The sequence below is a fragment of the Malurus melanocephalus genome, unplaced genomic scaffold (genome assembly GCF_030028575.1).
Source record: "Malurus melanocephalus ecotype Western Australia unplaced genomic scaffold, MMel_1.1 scaffold_426, whole genome shotgun sequence".
Classification (NCBI taxonomy): domain Eukaryota; kingdom Metazoa; phylum Chordata; class Aves; order Passeriformes; family Maluridae; genus Malurus; species Malurus melanocephalus.
In genome coordinates this window covers 475,781-500,581 of record NW_026623658.1, presented here as the reverse complement: position 1 = coordinate 500,581, position 24,801 = coordinate 475,781, and the positions used below count along the sequence as shown (strand labels likewise).

General features: G+C 64.1%; 5 protein-coding genes across 6 annotated transcripts; 2 read left to right on the top strand and 3 right to left on the bottom strand.

The window, feature by feature from the left end:
• The first annotated feature begins 1,382 nt into the window (after window positions 1-1,382).
• On the top strand, window positions 1,383-2,494 carry BTBD18 (BTB domain containing 18). Its single transcript, XM_057379943.1, has 2 exons — window positions 1,383-1,526; window positions 1,638-2,494. The coding sequence occupies exons 1-2, from the start codon at window positions 1,397-1,399 to the stop codon at window positions 2,459-2,461; spliced, it is 954 nt and encodes a 317-aa protein (XP_057235926.1). The 5' UTR covers window positions 1,383-1,396; the 3' UTR covers window positions 2,462-2,494.
• Window positions 2,495-2,586: 92 nt separating this feature from the next.
• SELENOH (selenoprotein H) lies at window positions 2,587-3,806 on the bottom strand. Of its 2 annotated transcripts, none has more exons than XM_057379935.1 (5): window positions 3,723-3,806; window positions 3,213-3,391; window positions 2,991-3,136; window positions 2,804-2,917; window positions 2,587-2,725 (listed from the first exon to the last, which is right to left on the bottom strand). In XM_057379935.1, exons 2-4 carry the CDS (start codon window positions 3,362-3,364, stop codon window positions 2,817-2,819), a joined length of 399 nt encoding a protein of 132 aa, XP_057235918.1. In that variant the 5' UTR covers window positions 3,365-3,391; window positions 3,723-3,806; the 3' UTR covers window positions 2,587-2,725; window positions 2,804-2,816. The 2 variants fall into 2 exon arrangements, with proteins under 2 accessions (XP_057235918.1, XP_057235919.1); XM_057379936.1 differs by having other exon boundaries at window positions 3,213-3,427; window positions 3,723-3,785.
• A 93-nt stretch (window positions 3,807-3,899) lies between these two features.
• Window positions 3,900-6,102, bottom strand: TMX2 (thioredoxin related transmembrane protein 2). The gene is made up of 8 exons (XM_057379933.1): window positions 5,881-6,102; window positions 5,442-5,502; window positions 5,189-5,302; window positions 4,968-5,044; window positions 4,786-4,892; window positions 4,643-4,708; window positions 4,405-4,534; window positions 3,900-4,301 (listed from the first exon to the last, which is right to left on the bottom strand). Exons 1-8 carry the CDS (start codon window positions 6,067-6,069, stop codon window positions 4,161-4,163), a joined length of 885 nt encoding a protein of 294 aa, XP_057235916.1. The 5' UTR covers window positions 6,070-6,102; the 3' UTR covers window positions 3,900-4,160.
• A 168-nt stretch (window positions 6,103-6,270) lies between these two features.
• MED19 (mediator complex subunit 19) lies at window positions 6,271-8,241 on the top strand. Its single transcript, XM_057379934.1, is given in 6 exon segments — window positions 6,271-6,422; window positions 6,424-6,502; window positions 6,953-7,209; window positions 7,284-7,380; window positions 7,462-7,556; window positions 7,684-8,241. Coding segments are annotated over 6 exon segments (714 nt in total). The 5' UTR covers window positions 6,271-6,299; the 3' UTR covers window positions 7,747-8,241.
• Window positions 8,242-8,318: 77 nt separating this feature from the next.
• On the bottom strand, window positions 8,319-22,166 carry ZDHHC5 (zinc finger DHHC-type palmitoyltransferase 5). The gene is made up of 12 exons (XM_057379932.1): window positions 22,076-22,166; window positions 18,880-20,123; window positions 13,747-13,868; window positions 13,300-13,457; window positions 13,042-13,214; window positions 12,842-12,944; window positions 12,408-12,499; window positions 12,191-12,323; window positions 11,647-11,770; window positions 10,825-10,937; window positions 9,860-10,743; window positions 8,319-9,555 (listed from the first exon to the last, which is right to left on the bottom strand). Exons 2-12 carry the CDS (start codon window positions 18,981-18,983, stop codon window positions 9,390-9,392), a joined length of 2,172 nt encoding a protein of 723 aa, XP_057235915.1. The 5' UTR covers window positions 18,984-20,123; window positions 22,076-22,166; the 3' UTR covers window positions 8,319-9,389.
• Window positions 22,167-24,801: the final 2,635 nt, after the last annotated feature.

Here is a 24,801-nt window from a genome sequence, read left to right as displayed (position 1 = left end):
ATTCCAAAGGATTGCAAGGGGTGGGGGAGGAAACATCTCTATTTTCCTTCTATTTTTGTGATCATATGATAGCACTTTGATATGAAATTACTTGTTTTGCTGCATCCCTCAGTATTCCGGGCTGGGCTCCAAGCCACCCGGGGGCAGTGACAGACTGCCAGTGACCTCAAGRGCTGCTGGCCCAGGCCTACTACCAGCCACTTTCTTCCTTGGTTTGTGTCCATTTTGCACACAGCAAAAACAGAGAAGAAAAGCCACCCTCACATGTCCAACCAGATGAAAATCCCTCTGCAAGACCACATTTGAAGACTGTGTAGATTTAAACTCTATGGCGACATTCAGGCTCCTATCCTCTGCAGCTCCTAAAACTTCCACCCACTTGGGCTGTTTGTAGGAACAGCCACTGTGTCCAGGCGATGGGGCTGGATTATAATCGTTGTTCGTGTATGTGGAGCGACTGACGCAGATGTTTGTACAATGGGTGCTTTATAAAATGACAAAATACTTTCAAACTAAGTGGGCAGCATCGACTGCTTGAAGGACGGCTTCCAATGTACGATCAATCCTCCCCTTCAGAGGCCTGGGGCACAAAAACACCAGTTTCTCACACGCGAGGGAACAGCGGAGTCTGAAAATCCAGCTTCTGAACCCAAAGCTGCACCTTCCCCATTATCCACCTCGTGTGCTTCAGTGCCACCACCACAGTGACCACACGCAGCCCTGGCCTGGCTGAGGATGCGAAGGGGGCATCTCAGCTGCAGCCGCGCCCAGGGCTGCCCTCACCACAGCCGCCATCACACCAGCCCGGCTCCAGCGCCAAAGCAGAGCAGGGGCACCGCGGCTGGGGCAGGGCTGCGGGAAGGGGCCGCTCTCAGCAGGCGGATCTGCTCCGAGCACCGCTCCCAGAGCCCCCCGACCGGCCCCTCACACCATACCGACCCCGCCCCGCTCTTCCCGCCGGGCCGCCATTGGCTGCCGGGGTGCGATTGGCGGGCGGGCCGCCACAATGGGCGGGACCAGGCCTTGGCGCCACGTGAGGCCGAGGGCGCGACGCGAGGGCGCGCAGGGCCCGCATCCTKCTCATCGCCCCCAGGTGCCGCACCGCAGGCTCAGGACTCACCCCCGGGACGCTTGGGCGGCGGCCCGCTGCCCCCTCGGCAGGTACGCGGCGGGCCCGGGGCGGGGCGCCTCAGGCCGCGGCGGCCACACGGCGCCCGCTGTGGCGCCCCCTGGCGGACGCCGGCAGGAGCGGGGTCACACGGACACCGGGCGCTGAGGGCCGGGCACGGGGGGATGTGCAGATATCCCGCCACATCCCTGCCCCAAACCGCTGGGGACAGCCCGGAGAAGGCAGGCGAGTCGCCAGAGCCGTGCTGTCTGTYCCTGCAGGGCGCCCATGGGTTCTCCCACAGCCACCCCGCAGCTGCTGTACCGCAGCACCCGCCTGCTGCGCACCGCCTTCCAGCACCTCCACCAGCAGCAGCAGCGAGCCGATGTCTTCTGTGACGCGGTCCTGTGGGCTGAAGGTGAGCGGACAGCAGTGCCAGGGAGGGGCCAGCAGCCCTGGGGAGCTGCGGGCAGGGTGCGGGGCAAGTGGGAAGGGCTGCGGGGCACTGACAGCCACTGTTGCTTTGCAGGTGAGGCAGTGGTGGCCCACTGCAGCGTTCTCTCGGTCTGCAGCCCTTTCTTCATGGAGCAGCTGGGCCCGGAGCTGCCCCCACAGGGTCGCAGGGTGGTGCTGGAGCTGGTGGGGCTGAAGATCGGGGTGCTGCGCAAGCTGGTGCGCTTCTTCTACACCGCCGAGCTGGAGGTCACGCAGGAGGAGGTGCACGAGGTGCTGGCAGCTGCCCGCCGCCTCCGCATCACAGAGCTCGAGTCGCTGCAGCTCTGGGGAGGACGCCTGGTGAGACTGGGACCCCAGCGGCAGCTCGACCGCTCCTGCCTGCAGTCCATCCAGGAGGTCTCCACCGTGGCAGCACCTGACACAGCACAGCCCGGCAGTGCTAGCTCTAGGGTGTCCCCCCAGGGGCAGCCACGCTCTCTGGGGCGCACGCACCCCAGCCCCATCGGGCGGATGAGGCTGCGGAAGGTGGAGAGCCGGGGGTGCTGGGAGGTGGTGCGGGAGGTGCAGCTTCCCACTGTGCCTCCTGCAGTGCCAGCAAGCAATGGAGGRGTGACAGAAGCACAGCCTCCCCTGTATATGGATGCACGGGAGCAAGCCAGTGAGTACTCCCTGCCCCAGCAGCCCCCCATGGCAGACGGGATGCGGCAGGGTGGGGAGTCCCTTGTGTCCCAGCAGGGCTGTGAGCAGGCAGTGCCCTCGGTGCCCCCTGGAATTGACCCCGAGGAGGAGGAGGAGGTGGATGTGGGGACAGGGGAGCCRTTCCTGCCCCCTAGCACAGTCTGCCTCTGGCCTTGTCCCTCGTCCGAGTCRGAAGAGGAGGTGGATGTCCTCACCTAGGGAGGGCCTGGCTCTGCCTCTTCCCCCACCACTGCCTGCACCCYTTAGGCTGTGTGTCCTTGGAATAAAGGGCTGGAGCTGTGCTGTGGAGTACTAAACTTTATTGGAGATTGTGGGGGAACAAGGGGGTGTGGAGGGAGCCAGGGGTCCAGCAGTGGCAGGCAGAGCTGCAGCATCAGGGACGGGACTGGGGATGGCAGGTGCCCCCCACTTGGTCTCGCCTCTTCATGGACGCTCGTGCCGCAGGCGCTGATCCTGGCTTGGCTGTGGGGAGAGGGCAGTTGGTCCCTGTCCTGTCCTGTCCCGTCCCATCCCATCCCATCCCGTCCCATCCCTGCTCACTTGGCCAATGCCTCTATGCCAAGCTGCTCTTCAGGGCTTCCACTACAGTCTCCGGCTGGGGGAACTTCAGCTTGCGAGGGGGACCCTTCTTAATACCGCTCCACAGCTCCACGGCTGTGGAGAGAAGAGGAATTATCGCATCAAAGGTGTCTGGGAACCCCCGCCGCCCCCCCAGCCCAGCACTTACTGCTGCCGTCCTCCTTCACCAGGGACACCTCGAAGCTGTTCCTGCGCGGCGGCTGCGGGTTGATGTCCACGGGKAGGTGGGCCATGGCCTCACGCAAGGCCGCGCTCACCGCCGCCGCGTTGCGCCCGAACACCCGTCAGCTCTTGCTGTGGGGACACGGCGGTCAGCGTCCCGGGGGCACCCAAGGGCCTCCCATCACCYGCCGGCACCTCGGCCGCTCACCAGTGCTCGATCACGATGCGGGGACCGCTGTCTCCAGGGCTGCTCTCGTCCTGGGCCTGGGCCCGCGCCCGCTTCTGCGGGGCTCCCGCTGGCTCCGGTGCCTCGGTCGCCGCCGGCTTCTGAGCCCCGCGCTTCCTCCCGCGGGGAGCCATCCTGSGAGAGCCGAGGCGGTGCGGCCTCTGCCGGAGCAGGAAAAGGGTCTCAGGGATCCCGCTCTGGGGTGGGAAGAGATCTCCGGTACCCCGCTGTCAGGGCAATGAAAGGCGGGTCCCCATGGGGACACTGCTATGGGAGGGAGCCCGGAAAGGCCGATTCCCGGCGATGCGCCGCTGGGGGAAATGAGAGTCCCATGAACTGCGATTCCAAATGGAATCCTGCGGTGGAGGGGGGGAAGCGGGTCCCCAGGGATGCCGCCACCGTGTGCGGCCGGGGAGAGAAGGAGAAGGGAAGCGCGCCCCGGGGAAGGGAGGGGACTGGCGCGGGGCCCGCAGCGGCCGCACCGCCTCCTACCTGCCACCGACCACGTGCCGGGAGCGCGCCGCCGGGAACGGCGAGGCCGGAAGGGGCGGAGCACCGGAAATCCCCGGTGGGCTCCGGTTCCGCCCGCGCCGCCCCGGCCAATCAGAGCGCGGCGAATCCGCAATGACCCCGCTCCGCCGGCAAACCCCGCCCCCCCGAACGGACCGGCACCGGGACACGGACACGGGACACGGGCACGGCACGGACCGTTTATTGTCAGCGATGGATGAGWGCGAGCGTTAACTTAACCGAGGCGGGGCCCTCCTACCGCCCTGCCCGCACGGGGCCGGGGGGCACCGCTGCTTTCCCGGGGCTCAGCCGGGACGAGCCCCCACGGAGAGCAGCTCCGGGCAGGGCCGGGCAGGCCCGCGGGGCCGGTGCCACCAGGGTKATGGTGACATGATGATGGGTGAAGGTACAGGGCAGCTTCTACTTGTCCTTCTTGGACTCTTCCTGAGGTACAGCCGCGGGCACGGCTGGGGGCTCCTCGGGCCCCTCCTCCCGTGGCTTTGATTGCTTCTTGGCCTTCTGGTAGAGCTCATTGAGGTTGAACTCCCGGATCACGTTCTCCTGTAGCCAAGAGGTAGCATCAGCACCACTGGGACCTCGTGCTCCCCCTTCTTCCCAGGTACAGGCTGGGCAGGGGTACAGAGGGCTGCAAGGTCCCACTCACCTCAGAGAAGGTCCAGGACACAGCTCGGCCTTTTTTGTCAATCTGCGGTCGCCGCATGATCTCTGTCCCCCCCTGGAAGAGGATGAGGGTGGGCAGCTGCTTGGTGAGAGGTGAYGTGCTGACCTTGTACCTGTGTCAGGACAAGCCAACAGTGACCCCCCGGCAGCCTGAGGGGGCTGGARRGTCACAGRGACTGCTCCAGAGCAGGCCCTGCTTGCCCAGGCTGTGTCTCCCACACCTGGTGCTGACATCCGTGTACCGGCCAACATCCACCTTCCCAAACTGGAGTCCTGAGCAGTTGTACCTGGGCAGGATAGGGACACATGGCTGTGAGGGACGCAGAGAAGCACAGGCCCGGTGATCCACCAAGATCCCACTCACTTGAGAGAGAGGTCGGCAAAGATGGGGGCGAAGGAYTGGCACTCGCTGGACCAGTTGGCAAAGAACTCAACAATCCACGTCACCCGTTTGTCCCTCTCCAGCTCCTCCTGCCACAGGGGCACAGGCTTAGGGGGGCAGCAGGCAAAGCCCCCCAAAAGCCCCAGGRTTGGGGAAATACTTACATCAATTGTCTTGTCACTGAAATACTTAATGTACTCGGGGCCCATGTAGAGGGGAGGCTTGCATGTCATCAGGAACACTGCAATGACAACACCCTGAGCCCCCCAGCGCCAGGAGGGCCAGGCTGGGCCTGGGACAGGGCTTCTCCACCCCAGAGCAGCCGGGGGGAGCCAGGACAAGGCGAATCTGGGGCAGGGAGATGTCCCCCCCCATCAGGGCTCACCTATACAGAGCGTGAGGTAGAGCAGCCCCATGCGGATGTCGAGGCGGAAGAACAGGATGGCGTTGGCCACTTTGCTGAACATGAAGATATTCCCGATGTGCTGCTCCACAGTGACTGTGGCAGGGAGACAGGCATAAGGGATGGGACCAGGGCCCCCAGAAGGSTGGGGGTAACTCAAGGGAGGGCTGGATCTGGTCCTCAACTCCTTGGAGGCCCATAAGCAGCCTCAGCATCTCAYGTCCCCCTGACTCACTGGAGCGCCGGTTCTTCATCATGACGATGGCGCTGAGGAACATGAGGATCTCCACCTCCCTCTGGCAGAGAGAAGGAACAGCATGAGCTGGAAGTACCCAGGGCACCTTGGAGCCGCACCTGACCTGGCTTGACACCGGGAGTCATGGCCGTGCCAGGCCCTACTGGCCACCTGCCAGAGCCCCCATCCTTCCCGGGGCAGAACAGCCAGAACGGCCCTGCGGCGATGGGCTAGAGCAGTGCCTAGGGGCCCCCTCGGCTATAACGGGACACCGCAAAGCAATGCCAGGCAGGGGCTATCGGGCATCCCCTCCCTCCGCCGTGCCAGGGTGCTGTGTGAGCAGGAGGGAAGTCAGGCAGRGCCGGGAGTGCGGGGACAGGCGCGGGAGGCGGGTCGGGGATGAGAGGACAAGGCCCGGGGACAGGCCGCGCCGCCTCACCCAGTCGAAGTCACAGGGATTTCCATCCTCCCGCTGCGAGGGCAGCCCGCGGCAGAGCGGCGGGACCTTGCGCACGATCAGGAAGGCGGCGGCGAGCAGCGCGGAGAGCGGATAGTAGGGCTGGGCGAGCCATCGGCACAGCCCGGGCAGACCCCACAGCAGAGCGAGCAGGGGAGCCACCACCGCCATCTTCCCTCCGCCCCGCCCACTGCCGCGGGGGCGGGGCCCGCGGCGCCAGCCAATGGCGAGCGGCGSGCCGGGCGCTCCTCTGCGCCCGCGAGCCAATGAGGGCAGAGAAAGAAGCGGCCAATCAGAAGGCTGGGACGAGTCTCCCTTAGCAACGATGGGRGGGGGCGGGATAGGGGCGGTGCTCGGCCAATGGCGGGGCGGGGCGGCCCCGCGCGGGGCACGCCGGGAATATGGAGAACTTCTCGGCGCTGTTCGGCGCGGCCGAGCCGCCGCCCGCCGCCGCCGCCGCGCTCGGGTTCGGACCCGCCAAGGCGCCGGGAGCCGGGGCCGCGCCGCCGCCCGCCGCCTCGGCCNGCCGCCGCGCCGCCACCGGGCGAGGACGCAGCCCGCAAGGCCGCCGCCGGCCCCTTCTACCTGCTGCGGGAGCTGCCAGGTGCGGGCGGGCCGCGGGGCGGGGCGGGCGCCGTGCTCGGCCAATCAGCGCGGAGAATCGCGGCCGCAGGGGTGACTGGCGGCGCGAGGAGCCAATGAGCGCGCAGGGGGCGGGGTCACGCAGGGCCCTGTCCGGGGGGAAGTGGGCGGCGGGGGCGCCCTGGGGCCGGGGATTCCGCTGCTGGGAGACTGCCCGGGGTCCCGGGGCCTGCGGGGGAGCCCGGTGCTGGGGGTACAGGGGGTCCCAACACCTGAGGGGGGCTTGAGAGAAGGCCCGGGGATCGCGGTACTGGGGGGGAAAAGGGTGTCTTGCGGCCTGGGAAGAGGGGCCGGGGGATGCTGGTGCTGGGGTGGGACAGGGGACCCCGGAGCCTGGGGAGAGCTGGGGAGAGGGGCTAGAGGTGCTGTCGGGGCGTTTCCCCCCTCCCCATCTCCTCCCGCGGCCGCACAGGCACCACGGAGCTGACGGGCAGCACCAACCTGATCACACACTATAACCTGGAGCACGCCTACAACAAGTTCTGCGGGAAGAAGGTGAAGGAGAAGCTCAGCAACTTCCTCCCCGACCTGCCCGGCATGATCGACCTGCCTGGCTCCCACGACAGCAGCAGCCTTCGCTCGCTCATCGAGAAGCCGCCCATCTGCGGCAGTTCCTTCACACCTCTCACGGGGGCCATGCTGACCGGCTTCCGCCTGCACGCCGGCCCGGTGAGCCTCGGGGCTGGCAGCCGCGGGGGTGGGAGGGGGCCCAGCGTGGCCTGACCAGCCTCTTCTCTCCACAGCTGCCTGAGCAGTGCCGGCTGATGCACATCCAGCCCCCTAAGAAAAAGAACAAGCACAAGCACAAGCAGAGCCGCACGCAGGACCCCGTCCCCCCAGGTAAGGGCTGCCATAGCTGCTCCCCTCCTCTCCTCCAGCACCGGCAGAGCATCAGCTCACATGGTGCTTTTGCTTCTCCAGAAACCCCCTCGGACTCCGACCACAAGAAGAAAAAGAAGAAAAAGGAGGAGGATCCAGAGCGGAAGAGGAAGAAGAAAGAGAAGAAGAAAAAGAAGGTGGGTGGCGAGGCTTCAGTCTGATTGCCAGCCCATGTCCCACCAAGGAGCTCTGTGAGTGGCCATCCCCAGGGGGCTGCTGCCTGCCCAGCAKCTCTCACAGGCTCTGTCTGTCCTTCCTCCACAGAACCGGCACAGCCCCGAGCACCCAGGGGTGGGCAGCTCCCAGGCCAGCAGCAGCTTACGGTGAGGCCGCGCCAATCTGGGGATCCCCCGGCCCATGGGAACGGCCCCGGCTGACCCCAGGGACACTGGGGCTGGCCTGCCCTCTCCCCCAGCAAAGGGGACACCCTTGCAGCCTCCCAGGACCAGGAGCATGGACTCTGTGGGTGCCATCCTTGAACTTTTGTACCTGAAGAACCCAGAGCATTGGGRTCTCCTTTTTAGTCACCTTTTAATTAAAGTCTGCTCTAAGGAGGGGCTGGTRGCAGTGGCTGCTGTGACCCGCGGCTGTCATGGAGGAGCCCAGACCAGAATGACCCTGCAGCGTGCAGGGCACCCTCCTTTGGATCCCAAATCTCACCAGCACCTGTGACACCTTCCCTGGAGCCGCTTTTCCCATGCCTGGAAAATCCTTACCTGCTSCCCAAACACAGCTCCAAGGTGGTGCCTCCCCAAAACCGGGGCAGGCTCAGCTCTTACCAGACCCCCTTCCCTCTCCCCCTCGGGATCGGGGGCAAGGCCAAGACCCCGAGGATCAGGAGCCCTGGAGGGGCTGCTYCATCCCTGGACGCCAAACAAAGCACACGCACGGCCCCGGGGTGGCTCATTAAATATCCTTTTATTCCTCATTTTTAAAATGGCTGATAATAATAAAAAACCCTGGCGTGGCTGTGCGGGGCCACGGGAGCTATTGCCGTAGAGAAAGAGTCCGGTAGTGCCGGCAGGGCTTTGGGGACTGGGAGCACGGGGCTCCTTGGCTGCGCTTTTTTTGGCATGTGATGAGAAAATATTGCTTTCCGGGGATGCACCTGCCTCTTCCCCGAGTGAGCGGAAATAAAAACACCCCTGCGACAGCAAGAAACCCCCTCGGAATCATTAACAGAAATTTAAAAAGGCAACAAAACCAACAACCCCCSACCACACCCCCCCTCCCCCCGGGAAAAGGGAACAAAGAGCAAAAACTGCGGGTGGGGGAGGCCGGGGCCTTTGTGCCAGCTCGAGTTGGGGTGGGGAGAGGGCTGCCCCCATCGTGCCTCCTCCCCGGGCCCCCCACAAGGGGGCTGGAGGTTGTGGACACCACGGATCAGTGAGGGGAGCGTCCGAGGGAGGACACCTGGCACCCCACAGCCCCCTTCAGAGAGGGAACAGTGACACCCCACAGCTCCTTCCATGGGTGCAGGAGGCGGCCCCACGTCCCTTTATTTGGGGACAGGGACAAGGTGGGGCCCAGGCCCTGAGCAGGGTAATTTCTTCCTCTCTCTGGGTAAGATATATAATTTCTGCTTCTTTTTTTTTTTAATATTTATATTTATATATATAGATATTTATATATACACACACCTGGTAACTCGGAAAGAGAAAAAAAATAGAATCCGTAACAATAATAATAAAAAAAAGTATTCTGTTTAAAAACAATCCGTTCCTACCACGCCAGGCGAGCGGGTGATTGCACAAGGCCCACAAGTGGCTGGCGCAGCCGAGGCGGTGCCGGGGCTGCAGCCCCCCCCAAGCCCTCCCCGAGCCCCCCGCGGGTGTGTGCCGGCCCCCGCGGCCCGGAGGGGCAGAGGGAGGAGCAGGAGGGGCCCTGCCCGGCTCTCCCGGGAGTCCACAAGCATCCGGCCACGTCCCTGGGGCCGCCGGGGAGGAGGGGAGGGGGCGGCGCTCTGCCCCTCATACCGAGATCTCGTAGGTGGTGCCCCCCACGCCCGACACCTTCTTGACGCCTCCGCGGGTGGGGCTGCTGAGGGGCACCGGCCCYGAGCCCGGTGGGGCCGAGCCCAGGCTCTTGGGCTGCCCGTTGGACTTGCTGTAGGCTGTTCTCATCTGCACCTCGTCCCTGCGGGAAGGAAGMACAGACATGGGGTCAGGAGGGGGACAGGTCACCGGCCCCCAGTGCTGCCGCCGCCTTGCCCTCCCCAGGGACCACCGGCACCCACCCATATCCCGAGGGGCCTGTGGGGTGACTGAAGAGGTGTGGGAGGCACCAGCCCTGCTCTGATACGAGCAGGAAGATTTCTCTTGCTCTTCCCAGCATCTCTCCCCAGGAAGGGCCGTTCTGCTGTCCCGAGGGCTTGGAGGGGCACAGGCTGAGGGTCACTCCCAACAAGCCACGGGCGCCCCTGTGCCATCCCAGTACTCACTTCGGTGCCAGCAAGGGCTGCAAGGCCACCTCCTCGGTCTCGGGGCCRCCGGCTTGAGAGGCTGTTTTTTGGCTGCTGTAAGACACGGATTTGCCCAGGTGGGGGGCAGCGGGCTGATCGGGGGAGCCCAGCGAGCGCACCCGCAGCGCCGCGGGGGGCTCGGGCTTGCCAAAGCGGGGCAGGGCCGGGCGGGTGAGCGGGTTCTTGCCCAGGGGCGAGCGCTTCGAATCGTCCGAGGAGGTGCTGGTGCGGGGGGCGTTGCTGGAGCCCGGCGTTGAGTGGATGCCCGAGTCTGCCAGCCCCGCGTCCTCCTCCCGGCCCGTGGCCGGCGGCTGCTGCAGCAGCTTCTCCCGCTCCTGGATGGAGGCCACGATGTGGCGGGAGAGATTGTCATAGCGCACGGGCGAGGGTTCGCGTGGCACCGCCGCGTGCTTGGGGGAGGCGGCGCTGGCGAAGCGGCCGTGCAGGTCGGTCTCTCGCTGCTGGGCGATGCGGGCTGACAGGAAGGGCGAGGTGTAGCCCACTGGCGGCTCGGGCTCGGGGCCCGCCTGCACCGACTCGAAGTCGGGGCTGTCGGAGGGCGTGAGCAGGCTGTCGTACGAGAGGCTGCCGTTGCGCGTCTGGTTCACCAGGCTCTTGTAGGAGGTGGAGGTGGTGCCCTCYGAGCGGATGGACTGCAGGTGGCCTGTCTCAAAGCCCGTGCCCTGGGCCGACTTGAGGCTGGAGGAGCGGGAGCCRCTGGACAGAGGGTCAAAGTGGAAGCTCTTGCCAAAGGTGGGTGAGCGGAAGCTCTCGGGCTCCAGGCTCGGCTCCGAGCGGTAGCTGGGCTTTTGGCCGCTGTCACAGATGGAGTTGGGCTCCTTCAGGCTGTTCACTCGGCTCAGCTGAGGGGCAGAGGGGCAGCGGTCACCCATGGAATGACCACAGGGCCCCTGCGGTGCTCACAGGACGGGTGCCGCGCTTACCTTGGCGCTGGTGGAGTGGGGCAGGGCYGCCGAGCTGCTGCTGCTGCTGTAGCCGGGCCGGTACTTGTACATGGTGGGAGTCGGGGGGCTGTCCTTGCCTAGCAAGCTGCTGTCTGCGCCGGGAGAGAGGGGTGAGCTCAGCGGGGCTGCGGGCGGGGAATGCACCGAGCCCCGCCCTCCCTGCCCGAGAACCGGCTCCGAGCCTGGGGCGGACAGACCAGGGAGGAGGGACGGGCTGGAGGGAAGGCGCACCGGGGCGGGACAGACCGAGCGGGAGGAAAGGGTGTCCCCACAGCCAYGTGTGTGGGGTTGGCACTTCCGGGCAGCCCCGGCTGGGTGGCACATGGTGCGGGGTGCCGGGCGCTCTGTGGGACRCGTACGCGCCGYGGCCCTCGGYGGGCAGCGGGGCCGGGAGAGCTGCGGGGTCTCCAGCTGCTGTGAGAAGCAGCTGCCACAGGCTCTGCCCGTCACATCCCACCTCTGGCCAGACCCATGTGGAGCYGGTCGCAGCCGCCGAGCCGGGCCCGCCACCGCTTCGCCTCCTCCGTCCTGGCAGCGCGGCAGCTGCGAGGCACAGCTCCCGGCAGCTCCGGACAGCGCCATGCTGGCTCGGCTCGGCCTCCAGCAGAGCAGAGCTGGCTGTGAGCGTCTCRCAGGCTTCTCCGAGTGCGAGGAGCCGCGTACACCGGCCCGGGAACGCTGATGTGCTCTGGGTCTGCCCTGCAGYCTGTTAATGCCACCTACGGCCCTGGCTTCTGGCCTGCCTGGCGCAGCCCTGGGCTCCCCTCCCGGCGGCTGCCAGGGCCCTGGTGCCCTCCTTACCCTCAGTGGTGGCCAGGGTTAAGTGTGTCCTCAGGCCCGTGTAGCGGCTGAGGTCGGGCTTAGGTGGGGGTGGCGGCTCGGCRTCAGCAGACTGGCTCTCCGTCACCTCCAGGCTCCCCTTGGACTGCAGAGACAAAGCGCAGGCAGGGTCASGGGGGGCCGGGCCCTCAGCCCCCTTGGGCAGGCAGGGCATGGGCAGCGATGCTGGGGGCTTCCGCCACCTCCCGGGCCATCTGACGGAACAGGTGGGGCGGCATGTGCCCTGGGTGAGTGCTGGAAGTGCCAAGGAGGGGGAACCTCCAGARGGTGATGCACGGGGAAGGACGGGACCAGTAGGGGCAATGGAGAGGGCAAAACCTCATGTGGTCACAGCCACATGGGAGGGGACTGTTTCCATCCCACTGGGACACAGAACAAGACACCACGAAGGGGGATGGGGAATGTGACCAGGCTCAMTCGGTTCTCTACTCACGGATGCAGGCTTGCACCCCTGGGCTCCRTGGAGGGCCCCAGCGCAGGCAGCGCTGGTTCCCACCTTCCTCACCTTCGTCCTTTTCAGCTCTGTCTGGATACCGTTGTCCATGATCTTGACGGTGATCTGACCGTCCGTCACCTCGGGCCGCAGGAAGGGGGGTCTCACCAGCACCGTCTGCTCAGCCTTCGGGYGCCCGAGGTACCTGGGGAGGGGGCGGGAGGAGGAAGGTCAGGGCCCAGAGCCTGGGATGGAGCGCTTTTTCCAGGGATGTGGAGCCCGGGCTCACCTGGGGGCCGGGGAGCTGCAGAGGACCCGGCTGACATTCTTACAGCAACCGTTGGTGAAGGGGTTGACGCCCCCGCGGAACTTGCCTGTCACCTGCRGGACAAAGGAGTGTCACAGTCATGCCAGCACCCTCAGGACAGCCTCCCGGGATGGGGACATGCCAACATTCTGCCCTTTTTCCTAGTCCCTGTTTCAGTGCTCAGCTACCCCAGAGGAGGGGTTGGGTCTCCTCAATTCCACCTCCTGCCCTGCAGAAGTGCCTGCCCAGCTCCTTCTTCTGACTGCATCCTCCACCTCAGCCASCCTGTGCTCCACCTCCCCAGCTCAGGGGCCTCCCCCTGCCTCARTCCAGCACATCCACAGCCATCCCGTCCTGGGAAACCCCAAAATATACCCATAGGTACCCAGGCCAGGTYGGCAGCCCTCCATGCATACCTGTTCGTTGGTCGTGCGGCCCCTGGCCACGAGCACCACGTGGAAGCCCGTCAGGCCGGCGACGGGGATGAAGAAGAGCCCGGCCACGCACATCACCACCATCCTGCCGCAGCCAGCTAAGGAGCACCACAGCCCTGCTCGGCGCCGCGCCGCCCCCAGCCCCACCGCCCCCTGCCCGCTCCCACCAGCCGGGAGGATACGTGACGGCCATGCGGACACCAGAGAGCTCCTCCACCTGGTACAGGACGTAGAGCAGCCCGAAGCCAAAAACGCCCATGATGTGCGTGGTGAGCGACAGCAGGAAGAGGAAGAAGTAGCGGTAGTTGCGCCGTCCGATGCAGTTGTTGACCCAGGGGCAGTGGTGGTCGAACTCCTGCAGGGGATGGGGTGCGGTGAAGGGGTGCTCCTGGGGCTCCGTGCCCSCGGTGGGGCTGGCGGGGGCCCCGGTAACTCCTCACCTCCACGCAGTTGTCGCAGACGCTGCAGTGCGAGCAGCGCGGCGGGCGGTAGAAGCGGCAGGTCGCGCACCACTTCATGCGCACCTGGATGCCCTTGATCTCCACCGTCTTGTACAGCGGGGCCCGGAAATCGTCCTCCTTGTCCTCGTCCTCCTCAGCTGGCGGGGACAGCCCGGCATGGCATCAGGGCCCGGCATCACCCTCTTGTCACCCGGCACAGGGACAGCCAGGGACGCCCACAGGCCAGGAGCTATCCCAGGCCCTTCCCCAGAACCCTGACACTGTCTGAGCCCCAGGGACCCAACATGGGGCGCTGAACCCAGAGCTGCCATCCCTGTGGCATGTGTCACCGCCYGATCCTTGCCAGCCTTTTGGGACCYGGAAATCCACTTTGCCTCCGAGGAAGGGGACAAGGAGGCAGCTCTTCCCAGACCCAGCCAGACTCACCTCGTGGGAATATGCCYGGGTCCATGAAGGTGGCCATGCTGAAGTTGGCCAGCACGAAGAGGAAGACGACGGCATTGTAGGCGGGGATGACTGGGGACACGTAGAGACTGAGCCCTGGGCACCTGCAGGCACAGCAGGCGTGACACCCTCAGACCCCTCCCTTGTGTTGCTACCACCCCCCCCCACTGTCCCAGCGTCTCCCACGAGTGTTCTTCACACCCAAACTGGAGTCACCTCTACAGCACAGCCTGAATCCAGCCTGGGGAGTACCTAGGGGCCACAGTGGGATATGCTCCAGGCATCCATCAGGGAGCAAAATTCCCCTTTGGGACCCACTGGAGGGTCCCACGGAGCAGTGATGCTGGGAACAGGGAAAGCCAGGCCRATGGCATGGTGGGCACCCAGGGAATCTGCCAGAAAGCACCTGCACGCTGTCCCTCCTGGGCCCCACCAGCTGCTCAGGGGCACAGGGGACCCTGTGAGGGGACACAAAACCAGCACCAATGCCCCCGGAGMCATTCACGCTCCTCACACCCCTCTATCCCCAACTCCAGTGGGACACGGGGACCCCRGCCAGCACCCATCTCCTCCAAGAGGCCCGTGGGAGAGCAGTGAGGGAATCACCCTGCTCCCTACTGCCCCAGCGGGCAGGCTCGGGACAGCGGGCTTCCCCCTTGCAGGCGCCAGCGTAATTCCCTAATCTGCTTTGCTGCTGGGATTTAATCCCACRGATCTAGGGCAGCATCTGTCCCTCTCTTCCCCCTGCCGGGCTAAGTGCCGATGGATTTAGGTGGCCGGAGCAGYGCGGGGCTGGGTGGGCAGGGCGACATATGGTGCCAGCGCCGTAATCCCCCATGGGTTGGGGTGAAGGGGCAGGCGCTGGCCCCGTCCCCTCCTCCACCACCCCCCGCGGGGACGGGTCCCATCGTCGGCTGAGGCAGCCCCGTCCTTGTCACGGCACGGGAGCCATGGCAAGGCTCCAGCTGGGAACAAGCCCTTGGCGCAGGGCTCTGTCSCAGTTCAGGGCCCTGAGGAGGGCAGGGGGCACCCYGGAGTGAGGGTTTGGGGCTGTGCCYGGGGGGGACTGCCCCGGGCAGGGCAGGAGAAGCGGGCACACCTTTCTGGCACACACCTGCCCGGAACGCACCTGGCGGCACCGAGGGCGAGGCGGGCAGGGCACTCCCAGCACCGGGCACCACTCCGTGCCCCAGCGAGGGTGGGAATCAYCGGTGGGACCTGCTCTCACAGGCCAAGGCTGAGGCTGTCCCCACCCGGGCACAGGGATGGGGCAGGAGGAGAGCAGGAGGGCAGACCTTTGGCTGCAGGAGATTCCTGGTGAGGAGCACAGAGCCACCCAGCTCACTCCTCCTCCTGCCCATACACCATGCCAAGCTTTAACTGCAAACTATCTTCCCCAAAGCCCCTTCCCCCTGCACTCCTGCCAGGCACCCTGGGCACTGCCTCCCTGCTCCATATCGGGCCCGTCATCTCCTGGCTCRGCCCCCCGAGCTCTGCCCCGGGCTCGGGAGCGGCTCCTCGCCCGGTACCGGCCGTGCCGGCCCTGCCACCTCCACTGGAAGCCGGCCAGGTGGATCCTCCGCAGCTGGGACGGGCTGCAGAGGAGGAGCACTCCCCCATCTGTGYCCCAAAAGCCTCTGAGAGCARTGCTGGAGTGCAGGACCTAMGTGACAGYGCCYGGCCACAACCAAGGCAAGGGGGRAATCACAGAATCGTGGAATCACRGAAYTGTTCAGGTTGGAAAAGCCCTCCAAGATCACCGAGTCCAACTGCTCCCCCASCACTGCMAARGCTACMACTGAASCATGTCCCCAAGGGCCACTGCCACATGTTTTTGGGSGACTCCACCACTGCCCTGGGCTGAACAGCCTTTTCTATGAGGAAATTTTCCCTAACACCTAAACTAAACCTCYCCTGGAACCTGCTTCCTCTTGTCCCATCACTTGTTCCTTCCGACCYCACCTGGCTACACCCTCGTGTCAGGGGGCTCTAGAGAGTGAGAAGGACACAACAGAACCAAGGATCCAATGTCTCTGAGCTGAGCTCCTCACTTGGGAAGAACCTCCCTGGCTCTCCTCTGCCAGAGAAAGAGGCAGGGGGCTCAGAAGAGTCCTAAAGGAGGGAATGCCCTTCCAGAAACCCTGTGGAAGGAGCTCCTCTCTCCAGCAAGGGAAATCCCAGCCCAAACCTTTGCTTGAAAGAGATGGAGRGGAGCCAGGAAGACCCATGCCCGGGCAGTCATCCCACACAGGGAACAGCCAASAGCCAGGCTGAGCCAAGCTGGTTCTTCGAGAGATGGAGCCCAGGGAGGCAGGGAAGGACCTGGCTGCCTCGGAAAGCTSTGGGACAGGCAGAGAGGGAAGGAGCAGGGAGAAGGGAGCACCTCTGTGGTGTCTCTGAGCCCAGCAGATCCCTGGTGGGATTCATGGGCAAAGGCAGGCACAGCACCCTCCCCAGGGAGCACCAGGACCCGCTGGCCTCCTGGCTCCCCCATACCCTGTGCTGTGGAAGGGAGAGATGTGGGAATCCCCACGGAGCCAGACCACCCGCTGGCACCATGCTGGTGACCCCAAAGCCAGAGAGTCACCTCCTGGGCCCAACCCCAGCCACAGGAGGGAGCAGGATCCTCTGCAGGGAGTAAAGGTGCTGCCCATCCCTGAGGGAACCTCCTTATCAGGACAATGATGTGTTYCTGCCTTTTGCTCTCCTGCCTCGACCCCGACCCTGGAGCACACGGGACAGGAGGAAGAGGGTGGCTCCTCACCRCTGTGGCCATGCAGGTCCCGCAGCAGCCATCGGGCTCCCCCTCGGGATCATCGGGATGTGACACACCCACGGGCCAGAGGAGCTGTCGGGACTTGTCCCTGGCAGCACATGAGAGGACTCGGGGAACCTCGGGCACCATGAGTCACACCAGGATGCCAGACGGGCTTTTTGCCACCAGTCATGCCCGGAGAAGCCTGTCCCTCCCTGCTGGCGTCCCCTGCCCAGCCCCTCGTCCCCTGCCCTCTCCTGGAGCACAGCCTTCCCTCCCTGCCCGTTTTTTGGGGCTCCAGCTCTCCAAGGCTTTGGCACAAATCCCTGCTCGCCCTGACCRTCACACAAGTTTGGATCTGACCAGGAGCATGCACGGCACCATATCCCAGTGGCACTGCCAGCCCCAGGGAGGGGACAGGGAATCTGAGAGCCAACTGCACCAGGAGCTGGGACCAGCCAGCGGGGAGAGGTGGGAATGGACAAACAGATCCCACAGGGGGAATTTCCATCCTAAATCAGCACCTGTCTGAGAGCCCGGCAAACCTGGGAACCCCACTGATGGCAGGGGAAGGGAGAACATCTCCTGTGCTGCTGCCCCTTCTCTCCAGCCTACCGGCCTCATTTCCACAGCCACGTGCTTGGCGGCAGCTCCTAATTAAATTAATCAATTAAAGAGAGTTCTTGGCCCAGAGATACAAATCCTGGATRGACCAAAAGGCATCCAGTGGATAGGCTGGAAGTAACACAATTGGAGTCTTAACAGCTGTGCCAAGCCCTGGCTGCTCCCTGTCTGGGGAAGCCTCCCAAAACCCTCCYGTCTCAGCTTCCATCGCACTTCCCAAAAGGTTGGATGCTGACAGTGGGAAGAGGGTCGGCAGCCACTCTGGCTGTCCTTGGCCAAGCAAGGAAGGGGCACAGTGGCCCCCAGGAATATGCAGGAGGCCAATCTCGAGCTCCAGGGTAGCCATCCCGCCAGGAGCAGCGCAGCTCCCGAGCTCCGTGTGAACGCCGTGCCCGGGGTTGGACGGGAACTCGTGCACTGGGATAAACAATATCGCTGACCTGCAATTACAGCGACCTGCTCGCGTGTTCCTGCCCCGGCCAAACCTGCTCCGCGGCGCCGGCTCCGGCGCTGCCTCCTACCGCTCGCTGATAAGCGGCCGCTCCCGGTGCTGCTCCTGCCCGTGGCCGGGATGGGCTCGGGGTCCGGCTGTCCGGCAGCCAGCCTGTCCCCCCTGGTCACACACGGGGTGGCATACGCAAGGGCATCGCCTGCTCCCTGCAGGCAACTTCCACAGGCACCTGGCAGCGCAGAGCAGCCAAACCCTGAGCCTGGTGACCGCTCGGTGTCCCAGCAGGGGACAGCCACACGCTGCTGAGTGACACCGCCAGATGCGCCGGGCGCTGGACGGGGCGGACCAAACCYGCTCCCCTCTTCCGTCGTCAAGTTCCCTGTCCCTGCCCGGTGGCTGCCMAAGCCACGGTGACCTTCCYRTCACAATGGCTCCATGGCAGGGAGYGGCAGCAGCCACGGCACCCGGCCCTTTGGCCTCCCGCAGCTCCAGCTGAGGGAAAGGCTCCCTAAAGCAGAGGGAGCACCCCTTTCCAGCACCCTGCCAGGACCCCAAACACATCCCCACTGAGACCCCAGGGATTCCCTGTGGGATTTGGTAGCCATTCCAGCTGCCGTGCTCCAGCATTCCTTCCAGGCACACCGGTGCCAACCCGGCTGAGCCGATCTCTGCCGGGCTCCCTCAGCACCCCGAGGTCCTGCCCCCCCACCTGCCACCCCCCGGGCACGTCACTGAGGCACGTGTCACCGGGCAGGGATGAGCAGCAGCCCAGGGATGTCACCACGCCTCTCCAGCACCATCTCCCACCCCGGTGAACACCCCATCACCCCAGTGACCTGCTGGTCACCTCCCCAGGGCCCTCTGCAGGGACCTCATGGCCCCAGGACAGRGGACAAATCACAGCGACTGATCAGCACAGGGGTCAGAGTTCTCCTCCCTGAACTTTCCTTCRTGGCTCACAAATCGATTACGAAACTAAAAATAACACGTGTCCTGCCCCAGCCCACCAATCCACCTCGCCCCGCTCCAAGGGAGAAAGTGATCCATGCCTTTTCCACCACCCACAGGTCACAAACCAGCTCCCGGGCCCGGCTGACCTGAGCCGAGTGYCGCCTCRCCRGCACCACCAGCACACAGCTCCCCCTGGGAAAACTCACGGAGCAAAACGGTTCCCGCTGTGACTGCAGCACCTGGAGCACGATGTCCCCCTTCCCTCTGGGAGCAAATCCCAGCTCCTGTCCCCACCCCCRGCCCTCCCCGCTCTGGCCGAGCAGCTGGGACTCACGTGAAGGCGAAGAAGAGGGTGGTGGCTCCCACTAGGAAGATGGCAGCAGCRGAGACCGGGACGTACTTGCTGGGTTTGAATCTCTTTCCAGAGGCTGCTGGCATGTTGGAGCTGTGGTGGGGGGTCCGCCCCGCAGCATAGCCCAGGCCCCAGGGGACTCAGAGCAGGACGAGAAGGGGAGGGGGACAGGGGCTGACCCCTACCCGGCCCCCACGCCTGCTCCCGGGGCGAGCTCCGAGTGGGGCCGACAGTCCAGAGAAGGTTCTGGAGCAGGAGACCGGGGAGAGGAGCCCACCCTAGGCTCTGCCCTGCGAGAGCTCGCAGGCACGAGGAAGGAGGGTTAAAAACATTAAAAATTCAGAACAGAGGAGGGAGTTTGGGTTTAGAACAACTGTTGGAGCGTGATCGCTGAGAGCCCTTGCAAGGCTCAGTCCAGGCAAGGCGTGGGACCCCAACAGGCAGGCTCCGAGGGGAGGGAATTCCCCAGACTCCCCAGACTCTGGCAGGGTGCTTCCCACCTCGGCGAATTCCTTGCAAAAAAGCCACTCCGGGAGCCTCGGGGAAGCCACTTCTCCTTTTTAATCTGCCTCGGCGGTGCCGCAGCCCCCGGTGCCACACGGGAGGAGGGGGTGGTCTCCAAGCAATCCCAGCTTCCTCACGGCGCTGCCGTGCCTCCTCCTCCTCCCCTCGCTGGAGGGGTCACAGAAACACTCTCCCTGATTTCACCGGGATCCGGGGCTGGCTGGCAGTGGCCGTTTAATTTTATTTATTTCTCTCTTGTCTGTTAAAGCCGAGGAACAGCTGGTGCAAGGTTGAGCTGTAAATCCTTTCTTTCCAGGGGGGTGGAGGGGAAGGTCTGGCGGATTGTGGGTTTTCCTACTTGCTCCTTTCTCCTGACCCCCCGGGCCCTTCCACGGGCTCGGTATCCACTTGGCGGTTGGGAAGCGACAGGAATTTCGTTAAATCTTCTCCGCAGCAACCATCTCCCAGCAGGTGAACGGGAAGGGAGGCAGTCAGGGAGCACCTTTACAACCCCAGCAGACACCCAAGGGTGGAAGTGGCACTGAGCAGCTCTGTCTCACCCATGGCCCAGACAGCGCTGGGGAAAACCTCAGTTTGTTCCAAACAGCTCCATTTTTCCCTCCCCCTTCCTTCGCTAAAATCTTTCTTCATTCATCCATCCGTCTTTCAAAAGAAACTACACAAAACCATTAAAACTCGAGGTCTGGTGCGCCACAGCTCACCTGGAAAAAACAASGACAGAAATTAGCGTGGTGAGAGAAGGGACAGAGCTGGCTGTCATTAGCAGACCAGCCACGGTGTCTCTCATCCCAGCCTGGGGGCATTGGCTGCTGCAGGAACTCCAAGCCAGCCCCTCCACCCCTGAGAAACCCACCCTGAGCCCAGAAGGACTGCAGGGATCCCATGAACTCCTTCCTGCAGCTCCAGCTCAAATCCCACCGTCTCCCTGAGGAGGGAAGGCTGAGCAGAGGCTCCAGGACTTAACACRAGGGTGGAGACCACAGGAAGAAAAGACATCCAGGAATGTCACCCCATTGCCTGGAGGGTAGGAAACAGGAGAGGCCCATGGAAAACACCAATCCCATGATTGGAGGTGGCTTTTGCAGTTTTGGGCTCATGAGAACTGTAGTGCCAGGACAAGGGGGAGTGGATTTGCAATGACAGAGCTCAGGGTTTGATGGGATATTGGGAAGCAATTCTTCCCTGTGAGGGTGGTGAGATCCTGGCACAGATTTCCCAGAGAAGCTGTGGCTGCCCCATCCCCRCGAGTGCCCAAGGCCAGGCTGGACGGAGCTTGGAGCAAGCTGGGCTAGCRGAAGGTGTCCCTGCCCGTGGCCCTGACCTGCCACAAGCAGCCCAAGCCCATCATCCATCATCTCCCACCAGCTCCTGCTGCTACAGCCCCAGCTCCTCCGCTTGTCACCGTCTGTCACCCGCCCTTCCCTCGCTGGCGCCGCAGGTCCGAGCAGAGCCTACAACTCACTCCTTTCTCCCTTSCAGCTTTCTCTGCCTCCCCAGGCCTTTCCTTCGGGGCGGGCAGGGAGCTCTGCAGCGCTGACTAAACGCGGGTGAAGGCTGMGAGACCCAATTAAAGGCACGGTTAATGACAAGGATGTGCCACCATGAAGCGCGTTCAGTCCCAGCTCACGGCGTCAGCCACCCTGGCTGACTCACCCAGGCTGSCCAGCCTCGGCAGGACCCAAGCTCAACTTCCCACCCCAAAGTTTCCCTGCCCTTGGGAGCGAGAGGAAACGTGGGGCCGATGCTCTTCCCGCCCGGGAATGCACAGGTTTCACCTGGTGGCAGCTCCCGAGTGGAGCAAACGGAACGGTAACACCAGGGAAAGCTGTTTTCTGTGGCAGGGACAGAGTTCCCTRGAGAGCAGCAGCTCCCCAGCCCAGGGAAGAGCCCAACACCCACAGAGCCGAGCCCAACAGCAATCGCAGGGATGGGCTATCGGAAGTCCAGGCCTGACATCACGGCTGATTGCTTTAGCAGGAGCAATCCGCTCCCGGAGCACCCGGCCCTTTGAACGCTCCGCCATGGAGGCACGGCCACACCTCGGGTTCAAACAGACGCTGCCAGGCAGAAGGGGCTGTTCCCTGACATTCCTGCTCTGTTTCAGCCCTTCCACGGGCGATCCCGGTGTGCCAGAGCCAGCTCCCCAMGGAATCGGGTACCTGTAGGATGGGCCCGTGGGCAGGGGGAGAGCCCCAGCGCTGCCGATGCGAACGCATTCCCGCTCCAGCCGCCTGAGCCCGGAATAACTCCACAACTCATCCAACGGGAGGCTGCTGAGCCCATCCCAGCTCCCAGAGCCACCGTGCCACTCTGGGAATGCCTCCCTGATCCCCCTGGGCGTGCTGAGACCCCACAGGACTTGCCAGCCCTGCTGCAGAGGCCCAGGGAGAAGCTGTCTGCTCTGCAATCTGCAATCTCTGCTCTGCAATCCTCAAGGGGTCCAGGAGAAACACAAGGAAAATCCACCCCAAATCCTACAGATTACACTAATTCAGGCCATAATTCTCCCAAACACACGTATTCTTTCCCAGCTATCCCCCTTCCCAGACCTACAATCTGCTCACTTCTAGTCAACCAACCCCTTCTTTCCCTCCACCTTTGCCCCAAATTCTGTCTTTCCAGCCACTTTGYCCCTGCCACAAAGGCCACTCACAGACTTCTCTGCTCCAAAGAGTCCCCGACTCATCTTGCTTATCTGTGGTATACACCAGCTCTGCTTTTGCCTCCTATTCCTCTCCCTATTCCAGCCCAGCAACTCCTCCTCTCCCGCTGCTCCTCCAGACCTGCCCTGCTCCTTCCTCCTCCAGCGCCGCCTGTGTCACCGCTCACCCCCCCTTCCCTCTCCCTCACAAGTTCCACCTGGTTTTCCCATCTCAGCACCTCCYTTTCGGAGCGTTTTCCCAGTTCTGCTCTGCTCAGCCACCTCTGGAGCACTCATCTSCACTCTCCAGGGTCTCTTAGAGGGGAACTGCTCCTGTTTCCCTCACCTTCATTTCTGGGGATTTCTTTTAATTCCAAATTCCCTCCCTCGGGATACGTGCAAGCACAACTGCTGCCACCTTCCATTCCTTTCAGCCTGCGTTTCCTTTCCTTAGGTCAAGGCCTTGTAAAGCTTCACTGATTTCCTTCTTTTACTCTTCTCCCAGCCCTGTGCTCCTCCTTCCCTGCTTCCCACCCGTTTCTGCTCATCTGCTCCAGCCCCTCTCCAGCCTTTCCCAACAAAGCCAGGYACTCCATGTCCTTGCTGGAGCATGACACATGTGTCTCCAGCTCCCAACATTCCCTCCCTCACTTCAGCTCCTCGCTCTGCTCYGGGAAGGAGGAAATGCACCTCGGCATCAACCACGCGGCTCCCACCACCGGCCGGGAGTGGATCCCATGGCACAGGGAGGACAGGGCTCCTTCCCGGTTACTGGCTCCCAAATCTGAGTCACTTGCCGGGATCCACAGCTCCCGACCTGCCCCGATCCAGCCGAGTTCCCATGGCGCAGGGCAAACACACAAACAATTCCTTCCACGTGAGGCAACTCCTGGGCAGGGCAGATCCCGGGCTGCATGGAGATGGGAATGTGCTTTACCTGTTCCCATTTTRTTTTGATCAGCTGCATCCCAGAGTTCCACAGAGCCATGGCAGAGCTCGCTGCCTGGCATCGTGAGCGAGGGGCATCCATGGAGGAAGGGCTCTCTCCTCCCTCTGCAGCTCCCTCTGCTCACCTTCTCCTTGCACAACCAGCCACTGACACCTCACRCTCCAAAATTCGTCAGAGTAAGTGGAAATTTTCCCAAACCTGGACTGCAGCCGGAGCAATGCCAGCATGAGATCCCYGCTGGTCACTGCCCCATCTCCAAACTGGAGCATCTGCCCCAAGAGGGTGGTCTGAGGACACTTCCCTGCTCTAATTCCAAAGGAGAATGCACAGCAATGCGCGTTCGGAGCCCCTCAGCTCGAGGTGTATCCTGCACACCTGCCTTTCTCCCAGCTGGATGTACAGAAGGATCAATCCAGAACATGGAGAAATATTCCACAGCAGACAGCCAGAAGGCTGGAATCACTCCGTGCTTATCTCCTGCCCGGGGCTTACACCACTCCCATCCTCCTTCCCCAGCCCATCCCTCTGGTTTACATGGGATTAGCCCCATTTTACGGGCAAGGCAAGAAGAACAATGCCTCATCCATYGAGGCCGGGTCCCAACGGGCCCCACAGCGAGAGAGGACAGCCCCGGCCTCTTGTCASTGCATTAGGAGACACCAGGCACAGCGACAGGTGGGAATGTCCCCAGACAGGGCCCACACAGGGGAGTTCAAGGTCTCCCCTTGGACCCACCCCATTGCTGCCCACTCCATCCCCAAATGGGGCTCCCGGCCTCGGGAACCAACGGGAATAAACGCCTGCTAAAGCAGCACTTGGGCCCGACCGAGGCAAGGTGCTAACTGGATTAACCTCAGAAAGAGGCTCCAAGATGACTCTGGCTTTGATCGACACAAGGCTGTGGTTGTACTTTACATGCCCCTAAAAACCCGAGCAGCCCCTAGTGCAGAGAATCCCGCTTCCCTAATGYTCAAATCCAGCTCTGTGCCGGGGCGGGAGCCGGCAGATCCGGGGGAACCACTTCCCAGAGCCACGGGGTACCCAGGGGCAGCTGATCCCCTCCCGAATCGGCGCGGTGACGGGGGTGGAACCCCGGGGCTGGGGACCCGCACACCTCAGGGGTTCGGGAATTGGGGAATTGTGAGCGGCCAGGCTGGACACCTGCCAGCGCCCCCAAAGCCGGGAGCGTGACCCGAGAGCAGGGATCCTCCTTCGGGGGGGCACAGGGGCTGAGCTCCGGTGCCCCAAAACAGCGCGGTGAAGGCGTTCCCGGGGACAGCGGGGACAGGCCGGGTGCGGGACAGCCAACGAGTCCCCGGGGAGCTCCCTGCGGCGGCCACGGCCGCTCCCCGGCCCCGGGCGGTTTCCAGCCGCGGGGACGAGCCCCGCTCCGGTGCGTTCACCCCGCACTGCTCCACAGGGGCGGCCCCGGCCCGCGGGACACCTCTCCCCGCCAGCCCCGCACCGCCGCTCCCGCAGCCCCCGGCGCCGGAGAAAGTCCCGGTACCGGCGGGGCCGCGGGCACGGCAGCCGGGGCAGGAGGAAGCGGCGCTCCCGTGCAGAGGCACCGCGGCCATCGGGCAGGGACGGCCGTGCGGAACGGCGGAGAGGGACGGGCCGGGCAGGGGTCGGTGCCCGCCGGGGCGCAGGGCAGGAGGGTTCGCGAGGCGGTGAGGGGACACTGGGGCACGGCCCGAGCCGCGTGTGGGGGGAGCCGCGGGGGCAGCGGCGGGGCGGGGGCGGCCGCGGCCGGGCCCCGAGGAAGGGCGCGAGGGAGCGGCGGGCCGGG